The sequence below is a fragment of the Colletotrichum jinshuiense genome, chromosome 9 (genome assembly GCF_051148585.1).
Source record: "Colletotrichum jinshuiense chromosome 9, complete sequence".
NCBI classification, from domain to species: Eukaryota; Fungi; Ascomycota; class Sordariomycetes; order Glomerellales; family Glomerellaceae; genus Colletotrichum; species Colletotrichum jinshuiense.
In genome coordinates this window covers 502,725-516,118 of record NC_139316.1, presented here as the reverse complement: position 1 = coordinate 516,118, position 13,394 = coordinate 502,725, and the positions used below count along the sequence as shown (strand labels likewise).

General features: G+C 48.7%; 4 protein-coding genes across 4 annotated transcripts; 3 read left to right on the top strand and 1 right to left on the bottom strand.

The window, feature by feature from the left end:
* Positions 1-305: 305 nt before the first annotated feature.
* Positions 306-2,180, top strand: EsH8_IX_000146 (flavin-containing monooxygenase; the record flags this gene model as incomplete). The annotated part of the gene is made up of 3 exons (XM_083266482.1): positions 306-644; positions 694-1,552; positions 1,606-2,180. The coding sequence occupies 3 exons, from the start codon at positions 306-308 to the stop codon at positions 2,178-2,180; spliced, it is 1,773 nt and encodes a 590-aa protein (XP_083130047.1).
* A 3,130-nt stretch (positions 2,181-5,310) lies between these two features.
* Positions 5,311-7,027, bottom strand: EsH8_IX_000145 (uncharacterized protein; the record flags this gene model as incomplete). Its single annotated transcript, XM_083266481.1, has 4 exons — positions 5,311-5,549; positions 5,835-6,325; positions 6,384-6,703; positions 6,767-7,027. The coding sequence occupies 4 exons, from the start codon at positions 7,025-7,027 to the stop codon at positions 5,311-5,313; spliced, it is 1,311 nt and encodes a 436-aa protein (XP_083130046.1).
* Positions 7,028-7,714: 687 nt separating this feature from the next.
* Positions 7,715-8,229, top strand: EsH8_IX_000144 (uncharacterized protein; the record flags this gene model as incomplete). Its single annotated transcript, XM_083266480.1, has 2 exons — positions 7,715-8,007; positions 8,085-8,229. 2 exons carry the CDS (start codon positions 7,715-7,717, stop codon positions 8,227-8,229), a joined length of 438 nt encoding a protein of 145 aa, XP_083130045.1.
* A 1,335-nt stretch (positions 8,230-9,564) lies between these two features.
* EsH8_IX_000143 (flavin-containing monooxygenase) lies at positions 9,565-11,280 on the top strand (the record flags this gene model as incomplete). The annotated part of the gene is made up of 2 exons (XM_083266479.1): positions 9,565-9,761; positions 9,816-11,280. 2 exons carry the CDS (start codon positions 9,565-9,567, stop codon positions 11,278-11,280), a joined length of 1,662 nt encoding a protein of 553 aa, XP_083130044.1.
* Between the last annotated feature and the right edge of the window lie 2,114 nt (positions 11,281-13,394).

Here is a 13,394-nt window from a genome sequence, read left to right as displayed (position 1 = left end):
AATAAAGATTATCTTTGTGTTTTGATATACATCCTCCGGACGTAAAGGTTGTGCTTCGTCATTTTCTTGTTGACATAAAGACGGCGAACAAAGTTGTTGGTTAATAACTTGTAACCCTGTCATGACCAACATTGTAAAGCCTGCTCTTTTGTCAGTATCCTGTCCAGCGGCTTTTGGGGTTAAAGTCTCAAAGATTTACCCTGTTCCTTTGAGGTTAATTGAATTATACGATACTCGGCATGACTCTCTCTATAGAACCAACGGCCACTGTCCCGGTCAATCCAGGGCTAGTTGCAGCTTCCCGCATGGACAACGACACTCTACGCATGCCAGCAACAGAGTTGCCAGAAGTCGTACGAGGTGGCACAATCTTTTCAAGCGCTGCGACCAGTAAACAAGATGGCATTTGCGAAGATCCATTCAAGCTTGACTCCAAGTTCGCCTACACCCCACGAAAAATCAAAGTCTTCACCATTGGCGCTGGCTTCTCTGGACTGCTCATGGCCCACAAGTTTCAGCACAGGTTTCCCGAGATGAGAGACATCGTTGAGCATACCATCTTTGAGGCACACTCAGAGGTCGGTGGCACGTGGTTTGTCAACAACTATCCCGGCGTCCAATGCGATGTTCCGGCACACATTTACGTGGGTATTCCTGTCGGAATGGTAATGGGGATGTGCTGACACACTGCAGGCGTTTCCGTTCGACCCCAATCCAGACTGGAGCCGCTTTTATGCTAGCGGTGCTGATATCCTTGATTACATCAAGCGCACCGTCAAGAAATGGAATCTTGACCGTGACCTACAGCTGAACACGAAGGTTGTTGGCGCCCATTGGCAAGAGGAATTGGGCCAGTGGAAGGTCACGGTCGAGCATCAAGGAAAGAAGCGTGATGAATATTGCCACGTTTTGATTTCGGCTCAAGGCGTCTTAGTTCATGAATCTTGGCCGGAAATTCCTGGCCTAAAAGATTTTGAAGGGCATATCACTCATTCGGCGCGCTGGGATCACACCTATGACTACTCCAACAAGCGAATTGCTGTCATCGGCAACGGCTCATCGGGTATCCAGATCGTTCCGCAAATGGCGAAGCTACCTGGCACGGACGTAATGAACTTCATTCGCGGCCCTGCCTGGGTCTACTATCGGGCACCTCCATCCAAGCACCTCGGGCGGGACGACCCAGATCCCAACCCGAGGTATACCGACGAGGAGCGGCGGAAATTCCATGATCCAGACTTCCACCTTCAACATAGGAAAGGGATCATTTCGCGCACCAACAAGTCCTTCTACATATTTATGAAGGGCGAGAACAACAAGGAGGGCATGAGGTTGGCGGCCGCTCAGATGGCAGAGAAGCTGAACCATGACCCAGACTTGTGTGAGAAGCTCATCCCAAAGTGGGAGTTGGGTTGCCGCCGAATCACTCCGGGACCCGGATATTTGGAGTCCTTCTTGCAGCCAAATTGCAACATCACCAACAGCGCCACCACCAGCATCTCGAAAAAGGGTGTCCACACTGCTGATGGCAAGTTTTATGAGTGTGACGTCAGTGAGTGTAACCGTTTGTAAGCATTAAGATTCCAGTTGCTAACGAAGATAAAGTCGTATGTGCTACAGGTTTTGACGTTTCCCATCGTCCTAAATACCCAATTGTCGGAAAGGAAAAGATAGACCTCGCCACAAGATGGGCAGAAGATCCCGATTCATACGTATCTGTGGCTGTCCCAGACTACCCTAACTATTTCATGATGATGGGCCCCAACTGCCTTGGTGGTCACGGTTCTTTGGTTGAGTCGCTGAACTGGACGGGCGACTACTTCGTTAAATGGATCCAAAAAATAGCCACCGAGGACATCAAGTATGTTGAACCGAAGCAAAGTGTTGTTGATGCATTCATCAAGTACAGCGACCAAGTTCACAAGACACTTGTTTGGAGCGGCGGTTGCAAGAGTTGGTACAAGAGAAACCGCGTTGATGGAAGAGTTACGGCTTTGTTTGGTGGCAGCGCTCACCTTTTCAACAGGATGTTGAGTAACATCCGCGGTGAAGATTTCAACATTTGCTACCGTACGTCGAACCCTTTTAGGTTTATGGGCAATGGTTTCACGGAGTGGGAAATGAATCCTAAGAGTGATCTATCGTGGTACGTGGAGAAGGCGGAGGATCTGAATAATTAAAGGTTTAAAGAACATGGACTGAGGCGAGATGAATGATTATATACAATTAAATACATATGGTAGAGATAGCGCAAATGTCGATTTGGCTTTAAACATGTCATATTTCTTAATTGGCAGCCTATGAAACTTGTCTCGATGGACCTGCCAAGATGACTACAGCTCACCCAGGAACCATAAAGTCTAAACGATAGTCCTCAAAGGGCTCGAACAGGTCCTCAAACTGATTCACAAGTACCTCGTGAAAAAGAGCGTTGTCAGGCGAAGGAAATCCCCTGGTTCTAGTGCCATTTTCCCGGTCCGTAAGCAAATTGTCAGCTATCCCTCCCGTGTGTCGTGTAGCAAAGGGGAACAATGCTGGCCAGTCAAAGTGATCTGTGCTATCTGGTACCAAAGGTTCTGATTCAGTCGTTGGGCCTGCCACAGCCGGAACAATGGAGTCATGAATGATTGGATCGTCCAATGCCTCCGACCTAGTAGCCTGTGTTTTCTCGCTTGTCGTACTTCTCAATCGCTCAAATCCTTGTCTAATAACGTTTGCCGATCCCCACATGATTTGGAGCTGGTCTGCCGCACGCTCAAGAACATCAAGACAGTCGTTTGCATCTTTCGCTAAATGAGGAATTCGAGAAGCCTGGAGCAGGGGTATAAATGCCGTGCCGCAGTACCAGCATGTGATTGCCATCAGAAAACGCGTGTTACCGCGGGATAAAATGTCGCGCAATATTCTTGCAATGCAAGATGCTGCCAAAATAGCGGGAGGAAGTGCCTCTGGCAAGGTGTTGGCTGAGCGTTTGAGATGAAGGACGATGATTGTAGTGAGATAAGGAAGGTGTAGCTGGTGGACGTCTCTGTCAAAGGTTTTGGTGCGAGCTGTTCCTATCGGTAATTGGAGATGGGGAGGCAAGGATTTGACCCAGTCGACCAGTTCCTGTCTGTGCTGATCTGGTGGTGTGATGGCCGTCGAAAGGGTTGAGCAGGACAATGTCTTTGCGATTTTCCCAATAATGACACATAGTCGGACCCAGTATAAGAATATTTCCCCCTTTCTTTGAGATTTGGGATCACTCGGAAAGTCGGATAATGACGGCTCCTGGATGTTACAGTCATCAAGATCTATGATTGCTGGTTTGCTCTGGCATAAAGCAGTCAAGCGTTCTCGTGCCTATCGTCATTATTGTCAGCTAGGCAATGAAATACCGTCGGAATTGTCACTGGCCACTTACGAATGCTGTCCACCAAATCCTCCGCCGTAAGCTCAAATTCAAGTTGCCAGCGATTGAGTGGCTCGCAGTTGGTTCACGATGAAAGTTCATTTGTTGTGCATGGCGAATAATCACTGACGTCCACCACCATGATGAGTGCCGATGGACTGTGCTTGGGGGCCTCGGTGCCCACCAGTAAAAGAGTGATATGGCCATCAGTGTTGTCAGCCCATCTGACTCTTCATCCTCATAGAAAATAGTCCGAGCTTTCTTATAATACTCGGCCGGCCCTTGATGAGGCACAAGGGGGGGTTGAATATTGCTTGCAGCAGTGGCTAACGCATTTGCCAGGAGTGGAGACCGAGCAATATCACTTGCAAGAGTGTCCGCATCTAGGACAGGACACCAAGTGTAGCAGTAGTCCCAATAGGTCTCGGCAAAGCTTTCCTGGAGGTCTTGCTCATGGGGTTCGGAAAGGGTGTACTTATGGTCCAAACAGGCCTCTAATGCTTGTTTTTCCGCATTGGATTGATTCTCCGGAGCATATACCTGAAGAAAGCCAGTGTCAATGTCGCCCGTGTGACTCTCTGCCACTCCTTCGGTGCGAGCATCGCTGCTTTGCGACCTTTGAGACGGCGAAGGCGCAGGGTGAGCCTCGATAGACCGGAGAGCAGCCGCAGGCGCCTGCGGAGATTGCACAGGCCGGTGATGCTCTGAAGTCAGGAGACGGGGCTGCAGCGGTGGAGGCGGCGGAACGAAGTCGTTGAAATCTGGTGATAGAGCCTGAATGGTATCGACCACTTCATCTCCCTGAGAAAGTGAATCCTCGTTTCCGGTAACATCTTCAGCCGGAGGTGTCGCAACGCGGTTCGCATGCTCTGTTATAGAAAAATGTCGACGTTTGGTGCGCTTTGAGGGCCGCAGGCGGCATTCCTTTGCCCAGGCATCACAGTTTGTGCAGCTTTGACGCCCTTCCAGCGTTCTGGCCTAAAGTACAATCAGAGCTGATCCATTCGTATCAAATACCGGGACCGAAACCCTTACCTGGAGATCGCATTTCACCTTTTTGGTGTGGCAGGTCACGCAAACAAGCTCAGCGCGCCGCCGCTTTGGCTGCGTAGCATCAAAAGGGAGCCATTCACAGATCGTGTCTGGCATGATAGGGAGTAGGTTAAGATCTCATGAGAGGGGCGCAAATCAGAGCGGTTCGTACTTATGACGGCCCACCTGTGTTGGCAGAAAGTAATCCAAGGGTCAAGGAGCGGAAGAGGTGAGGTTGAGTGCAATGTAGGAGTGTACAGCTGGATTGGGGGCTGGGGAAAGGGTCCGAGCCACAGAGAGAATGGGGGCGGGGAAAACTGCGGGGTATATTACAGGGGTTATGGGGCCGCCCGGCTAAGAAGGGGCACTATTGTTAAGTAGTGCAAAGATGCCCAGTCGAGGATGTTTACAAGCACGGTGCATAAATTCAGGATGTCGCCATGTGGGTTCGTCCGACACAGCAATCAGTAGACAATTGTTCAAATATGTTGTTTCTAGCATGTGAACTTGACCTTTGCTCTTGAAGTTGAATGGCTCGGGGCGTCCAGGGGTTCCCCACAAACGCTGCACACACACACGGACGCACGCAAGATACGATCGACCAGGGTAACGTAGAGCTGCAGATGATATGTCCTACAGCTTTGGACATAAAAAAGTGACAGTCTGCTTGCATCCTCATGGCAAAATTTCTTAGACAAAAATAATTCTGGCGAATAATTTATAAACAGCATTGGTTTGACGTAGGTTAAAGAATGCTACACTAATTGCAACGTGTCACAGGCAGACACAGACAGTGAAAGTCAAATTACTCGTCTTGCAGAGGCGACCATCCAAAATCAGATAGTATACCGGAATTGTAAGTTCTGCGAATGTATTAGCATTATTTCTTACGTCGCAAAGATCATTTGGTATTTTACCTTCTTGTCTGTAAGGTCATCTTCATAGGCATGGTCGTAACCTTCCATGATGCCAGACTTGTCCCGCTTGTTGTTTTCCCACATGCATACAAAGCGGTAGACGAGGCCGAGAATGCCCGCAACCAGGGATGTAACAACAACCACGATGAAGCCAGGAGCGTAGTCAGGTGCATCTTCCTTCCGGAATACCAAGGGTCCAACAAAGTTGCCTATATCCATGATCAGTAATTGTAACAGTGCTGGGTGTGGTGTAAACGCGGGAGATTGCGTACCGAGACAATAACCAATATAAAGGCCAGATGAGGCGATAGAACGCTTGGTGTAGCCTGCAGTATTGGCAATCTGTAGGCCCATAAGCACTGCATAACCACCCCCCACCGAGGGCAAAATGTAGGCTGCGAATAGGAGTCCCCCTTGAGCAGATCGGGGTAGGAGCCACAAAAGGAGGGCAGCTACGGTGGTTCCCAACTGCGCAACGAATACTAGCCATGTACGACAGTTCTTAAATTTGTATGCCAAATATGGCATGACCAACTGAATAGTACCGCCATAGGCACCAGCAGGCATGGTGAGCAGAAGAGAGTTGAGAGTGCTGAATCCGAAACCGTTGATAATGATTGGAACGTATGTCGAGATTGGTCCGTTAGCAATCATGCACAAGAACGCAATAGCAAATACCAGCCAGAACTTAATGTCCATGGCGAGCTCGCCGACTTGTTCCATCTTGTAGTGGGTGTTGCGGACTCCAGAATTGTTACTTCTGAGGCGAGCAACCAAGATGTAACGTTCCCTTTCGTCAAAGCCCTTTGCTCTGATAGGGTCCGGTGGGAGGATGAAGTACAGTAGAAGTCCCCAAGAAATAGTCAAGGATCCGGCAAAATAGAACATGTAGCGCCATGAAGACACACCGCCATTGAGCTTGCCGAAGCCGTAGTTAATGAGCGGAGAGAAGATGGAGACATAGCCAGTACAACTGTACCAGATACTGCAATCAGTGTTAGCAATCAAGTTCAACAAGTACTGACGTTAATTAAACAACTTACCCCATACGCATGGCCTGCTCGTTCTTCTTGTACCAACTTCCAACAATGAGCATGAACATTGGGCTGATACCGCTCTCGAGAAGCCCAAGACAAAAGCGTTGAGCGTACAGGCCACGGTAGTCTTTGCAGACAGTTGTGAGAATAAGGCAGAGACCCCAAAGGGTGACGATAACCGAAGCAACCCTCTCGATGGGGAATCTCTGGGCCAGGATCATGGTTGGATAGGCGCCTACAATGAACCCAAGGTAAAAAATGGAAGCAGACATTGAATATCGGTTGCCGACGGTCAGAGCCAAATCGGTTCGCAAGCCGAAGAGAGCCTAGACCCATGTGTGAGTTTCTTGGGATTATGGGTAGGAATAAGGGGGTAAGGATGAACTTACAGCCTGCGAGAGCATGGCCTTATCGTAATATTGGAGTCCATAAGTCATACATAGTACTGGCATCAATCTCCAGTCTATCTTTCGTCTCAGCTTCTTTTCTTCTTGGTCTGTCCATTCGACATCCCCGGTGTATCCTTCAAGCACTTTAAGAGCTTCATCGTTATGGACGGTGTCGACAGTGCCGGTGTGCTTCGTCTCGACAACGCTGCCCGACCGCTCCACTTCTTGAACACTGTCTGCAGACTTGGCGGTGTCGGACATGATCGATGCAACTCGGAAATCGGCTTCAAGGATCCCGAGGAGACAATAACATCGTACGAGAGAAATGTTGGAGTTATAAAAGGAGCTGAGTCCTCTTGGTGACTTCGATTCTAGGAAACCAATAAACCAATTAGCCAATACTATGTCCAGATGGGCAGGCAGGATGCACCGGAACGATAAAGTGGGCAGTTAGCGTGTGTCTGGCCAACTGCATGCACGAGGACATTTCCCCAGAACTAGTGTTACTAGTTGAAGTTGCATCTACCGAACCCCATGTTTTTGCCCGTGGCATAGGAACCCGGCAAACCCCAAGTGGCTTACCCGTGAGGGGAAGACCCCAGCTGAGATAGCGATCCATGCCGTTTCGGGGTAACCATGGCTGAAGCTGGTCCAATATGATTTTAGCGCCAATTTACTGAATGTTCGCTAGATCAATGAGCTTCCTTTCCTTCGACACCTCAATTAACAACCATGCCACTCAACCAAGGGGGTTCAAATTCGTGGTAAAATCAAGTTGGGATATGAGTCAGTTCAAGTTGAAAGTGACTTCTGATATCACACACCGTCCTTACTTCCAGTCTCCTGATATCCTCTTTCGCCAGCGCACGGAAGAGAGAGCTACCTACAATGTTGTCCCACACTCCCCTGGTTCCGCTACCTGACGGGCAGGAGACGGTAGCGGTAAAGATGATCAACCCTGTCAACTTTGGGCCTGCGATCCTCAAGCGTTTCATGGCTCCTGATGTCCCGGGTCTGGAAACTTTCAAGACATCTCCGTCGCTATGCTTTCTCCTGGAGCACCCTTCAGGCCGAAAGCTGGTGTGGGATCTGGGAATCAGGAAGGATTATAACAATTATGCCCCTTCTATCACGAATTACTTGCCAACGACAAAGTACGACATCCAGGTGACGAAAAATGTTGTGGACATCTTGGAAGAAAATGGAGTAGCCGCGAGCGATGTTGAGGCAGTTATCTGGAGGTATGTATTAACGTATCTACTTACACTGTCCCTTGTTTCTTTCCCAGAATCCAATTGCCAGCTAATATTATATACAGTCACTGGCATTGGGATCATATAGGTGATCCGTCCACATTTCCCTCTACCACCAATCTTGTTGTTGGTCGTGGCTTCAAAAGTGCAATGCTTCCTGGGGCACCCGCAAACCCAGATTCTCCAATCCTCGAAAAAGACTACGCGTGAGTTACTATGCTTCCACTTCCCTTTAACTTGGCAACTTCAGTTTTTGCCGGAATTTAGCTTACCATACCAAGTGGCCGGGAATTGAGAGAAATATCCTTTGAAGGACCCCAAGCCCTTCGGATTGGGCGGTTTCCGGCATTTGATTACTTTGGCGACGGCTCATTTTACTTGCTGGACAGCCCCGGCCATGCAGTGGGTCATCTTTGCGGGTTAGCCCGTACGACCAAGGGTCCAGATACCTTTATTCTTCTCGGAGGTGACGTGTGTCATTACGCAGGAGTATTCAGGCCGTCAAAACACTTGCCGGTCCCCAAGTCAATTTCGCCGCATCCTTGCAGACCACTTGAGGGCACTGAGCTTTGCCCTGGCAGTGCGTGGGATGAACTTCAGGCGTCAAGAGGAAGGCTTCCCACAGACACTCTCTTTGATGCCACATTCGGCTTGGATCTGCCATTGGTAGCCAAGACTGTAGGTTCTCTCCAGGAGCTCGACTGTGATAGCAACGTGTTTGTTATTATTGCACACGACTCAACGGTTAGAGATGGCGTACCACACTTTCCAGACAGCCTGAATGCGTGGAAATTTCAAGGCTGGGGAGAGAAAGTTAAATGGCTATTTTTTAGGGATCTTGAGTCATACTGGGGATCAAGTGGGTTGCTGTGAGCATTTAGTATCTCGCTATAGAAGATAGGCGTAAAAACCGCCATCGTTTACCCATACGAACCTTAAAAGTCGGGTGGACAGAATATCAGTGAAGAGTCCTCCAATTGATTGTTTATTGTTTCATTGCCATTGCTCGTGACAATTTTATCCTGCTAGTTAATGCGTAGATTACGAACCACAAGCTCTCCGACGATGCATTCCATCACACCCCAGGTCTTTGGGTTCGGCAAATAAAGAAATTTCCTAGTTGCCAGTGGCACGCCAATAGCACGCCAAGGAGCGATAAAAGTGCCGAGACTGCGGCTTTCAGTCGCACCTGAGACGCGTATCTATGGGAGGCTGGGATATTTCGGCACTCGTCTACTTGGGGTAACCGAACTTGTCCTTGCCGTTGAGCCGAGGTTTTTTGCCTCCGGCAATAATGGACAGTCCGTGCCCCGCGAATCCCCTCGCCTTCCCCGACAGTTCCTATTGCTCGGATTCTGGGCCATTCGAAAACGGTGCATACGTCCATTAATTGTACAAACGTCCTGATCCACAGAGTCATCATATCTGGTAGATCACCGTGGCTATATTCTCTGGTTCTACTTCATCTAGGAAGATAAACTTGTGGGATCCTGCATTGTCCAAGCTCACCAACGTCAGCTACTCAGTTTTACGAACCTTGTTACAATGACAGAAATAAATGAGGCAAATATCAACGGTTCCGGGCCGACAAGCTTCCAGAAATCTAATCAAGATCTTGACTACGATGTTTTGATTGTCGGCGGCGGGCTCAGCGGCATCTTTTCCCTATACCGTGTCCGGGAACTCGGTCTACGAGTGAGAGTACTCGAAGCAGGTTCGGCAGAAGGTGGCACTTGGTTTTGGTAAGTCGCAAATCTCGCAAAACATTCTTGGTCAACAAACTAATTTCTCTCAAGGAACCGTTATCCTGGAGCTCGGTTCGACTCCGAGAGCTACTCGTACATATTTTCTTTCTCCCAAGAGGTACTTGACGAGTGGAACTGGACCGAGCATTTCTCGCCACAGACGGAAACACTGAAATACATCCAATATCTCACCAATAAGTTTGACCTGAAAAAGGACATGCAATTTAACACCCGTATTCAATCAGCATGCTTTCAGGAAAATTCCAGGTCGTGGCTGTTGACGGATGGAAATGGCAAGACTTACACTTGCCGATATTTGATCACGGCGATGGGCATCCTCAATGAACCCACTTTGCCGAACATCCCTGGGGTCCATTCCTATAAGGGAGAGGCATGGCACACAGCACGGTGGCCAGATGGAGATGCCAGCCTGGAGGGCAAGCGTGTGGCCATCGTTGGCACTGGTGCAACTGCTATACAGACCATCCAGGAGATTGTGAAGACCGTTGGTTCTCTAACTGTCTTCCAACGAACCCCGAATTGGACAGCCCCGCTGCGAAACTCAAAGATCAGTCCCGAAGAAATGAAAGATATCCGACGACGGTACCCTGAGATTTTCCGGCAATGCCTCGACTCTTACTCATGTTTTATTCACGTTGGCGATAATAGGAGTATATTCGACATGGACGAGGACGAACGACTTAAGCACTGGGAGGCACTCTACGCGCTTCCCGGCTTTGCCAAAGTTCTGGGAGTCTCAGGTGATATCTACACCGATCGGGAAGCAAACAGACTTTACAGTGAATTTCACGCCAGCAAAATACGGCAGCGCGTCAACGATCCGAAGATCGCCGAGAAGCTGATTCCGAAGAGCCACGGTTTCGGCACTCGCCGGGTTCCCTTGGAAAATGGTTACTACGAGGCTTTCAACCAGTCAAATGTCAGCCTAGTTGATCTGACCGAGAACCCCATCGAGACAATAACCGAAAAGGGCATCAAGACAAAGGAAGAGGAATTTGAATTTGATGTCATCATCTACGCAACTGGTTTCGATGCTATCACCGGCTCCTTCCGGGCAGTGGATTTCCAGGGCATCGGGGGCACTCAGCTCTCAGACGTCTGGAGCGAGGGCATCCAAACTTTCCTTGGTCTAACCGTGAAGGGCTTCCCCAACATGTTCATGATCATGGGACCACACCAGATGTTTGGAAATATCCCTCGAAGTATTGAATACGCTGTAGAGTGGGTAGCGGACTTCATTCGGTATGCCCGCGACCACAACATTACCTCTGTCGAGGCTAAAGACGAAGGCATGCGCATGTGGACGGAGCACGTCTGGAAATGTGGAGAAGGTCTACTGGCAAACGAGGTGGATTCTTGGATGACTGGCGTGAACAAGAATCTGGCCCACAAACAAAAAAGGTCTATGGCAAGATACAATGGGCCTGCGCCCGGGTACAGAAGGAGGTGTGACGAGGTGAAAGCTAGGCAATACTCTGATTTCGTGTTAGGATAATTAAAATAGGAAGTCCAAGGAATATAAGGCAAGGGCGTCATCTGGCCTCGTCTCGTTGTTAATCCTGCTGTGTTCGAAAGTAATCAACAGTTCAACGGTCTAAGGTATTGCATGTGTAGGTGAAAATGAGACTCTTTTGGATGTTGGTTGACGGCTAAATATAAAATGGCCTCATTCATAATATATTATTAATATAGCGGGAAGGGTAACTTGACCGAAGTTGAGAGTACGTATGCTACCTTGGCTTGCGTGGTTGGAGTCTTCTATACGTCAAGCAATTCTTATCAGCGATTTACGGTTCTTTTAATCTAAGTATCACTACATTTTTGACAGACATATTTTCAAAGGGTGATAGTGTCGCTTTGCAGTTAGTAACCGTAAGATTTAATGAGACAGGAGGATTTCTGTTTTTGCCTCCGGATTCAAGCACACCACTCCCCGAGGGCAAAATTTCGCTTTACTGTTGTGAACAGTGAGTTCATTTACTGTCTTAGTCAATTGTTCGACAAGCGACGGCGTCGATTAAACCGGCTTACATAACATCTTATATTTCTCTAATGGCTGGTATACCCGCTAGAAGCACTGGCTAATGTGACTTACAGGGCCTCGGCTCTGTGCTGCGATATCCGGGGGACCACACGGGATTCCCCAAATGGGTTACCCGTAATGCCGATCAAATGCAAAGTTGCAAGGTGAGGCTCCAAAGTTCCTTTGCACATAGAAATAAGCAGCTGGGTATTTATTTAGAGATCTATATGATCTAAGCAGAAAGTTTGCAGTAGTTTTTATTCAGTCATACTTGAGTCCTCATTACACGAAAACTCGGTCGAATACCTAAGCGGCACGATTAAAATCAACATCAGATATGTCCGACGTCCCCACCGAAACGATCAACTCGGACATACCTACTGAGCCTCCTTCGCGGTCTTTCAGAGGCAAAGTAGCCATCGTCACTGGTGCTGGCTGCGTAGGAGAGGGTATTGGGAATGGCCGTGCAATCTCTATCCTATTGGCTGATGATGGGTGTGAGGTAGTGTGCGTCGACAGAAACATGTCTTGGGCGACAAAAACCTGCGATATGATAAATGCAAAGCCTGGTCGAGGTAGAGCAATTGCCATGCAAGGGGACGTAACTTCTTCTGAAGATTGCAGAAATATCGTTCAAGAGACATTATCAACATTTGGCCGGCTTGACGTTCTTGTCAACAATGTTGGAGTTGCAGGGGCTTCAGGTACTGCAATTGAAGTGGATATGGAGCAGTGGGCTAAGAGCCTTGAGATCAATGTTTCCAGTATGGTTATCATGTCAAAGCATGCCATCCCTGCGATGATTAAGAATGAGGGAGAATTGAAGGGCGCTATCGTCAATATGGGTAGCGTTGCTGGGCTGAAGGGAGGCACGCCGCACCTCCTATACCCAACGAGTAAGGGTGCAATAGTCAACATGACTCGAGCAATGGCAGCACATCATGCTAAGGATGGCATTCGGGTAAACTGTGTTTGCCCAGGAGTATGTTTTATTGCCTACATCCTACAATTATTACGCTAACACGTATAGATGTTGTATACACCTATGATGTATGCTGGTGGGATGAGCGAAGAAGCAAGGGCGGCAAGGAAGGGAAGAAGTCTCTTGGGAACTGAAGGGAATGGTTGGGATGCCGCCTGTGCGGTTGTGTTTCTCGCCAGCAATCACGCGCGATGGATCACTGGCGTGATTATGCCGGTTGATGCTGGCACTACTGCAGCGGTGGGTATAGGTATGACCAAGAGTGCGAGTGTAAATGGTTAGATGGTCGAGATTTGACCAAATAGGCCATCGTAACATAATTAGCTTGTGTGATCACTCAGCCATCACCTTTCCTCTATTGAAATCTAAATGACCCAGTGATGTGTTTCAAAATAGAGACGACATGTGTTGATCACAGATGCAGGAGGGCAACGCGAGCCTTAATCTCCCCCTTTTCCAGGCGTCCCAAAACATCCGGGAAGTCTGCGAGTTTCGCCGTCTCGACCCGGGGCTTAATTTTGCCTTCGGCAATGAGCTGTAGTACTTCTTCCAAATCTTTGACCTGCCCCCCGTATGAAAAGATATAACTCAGCCGTTTCCTTGT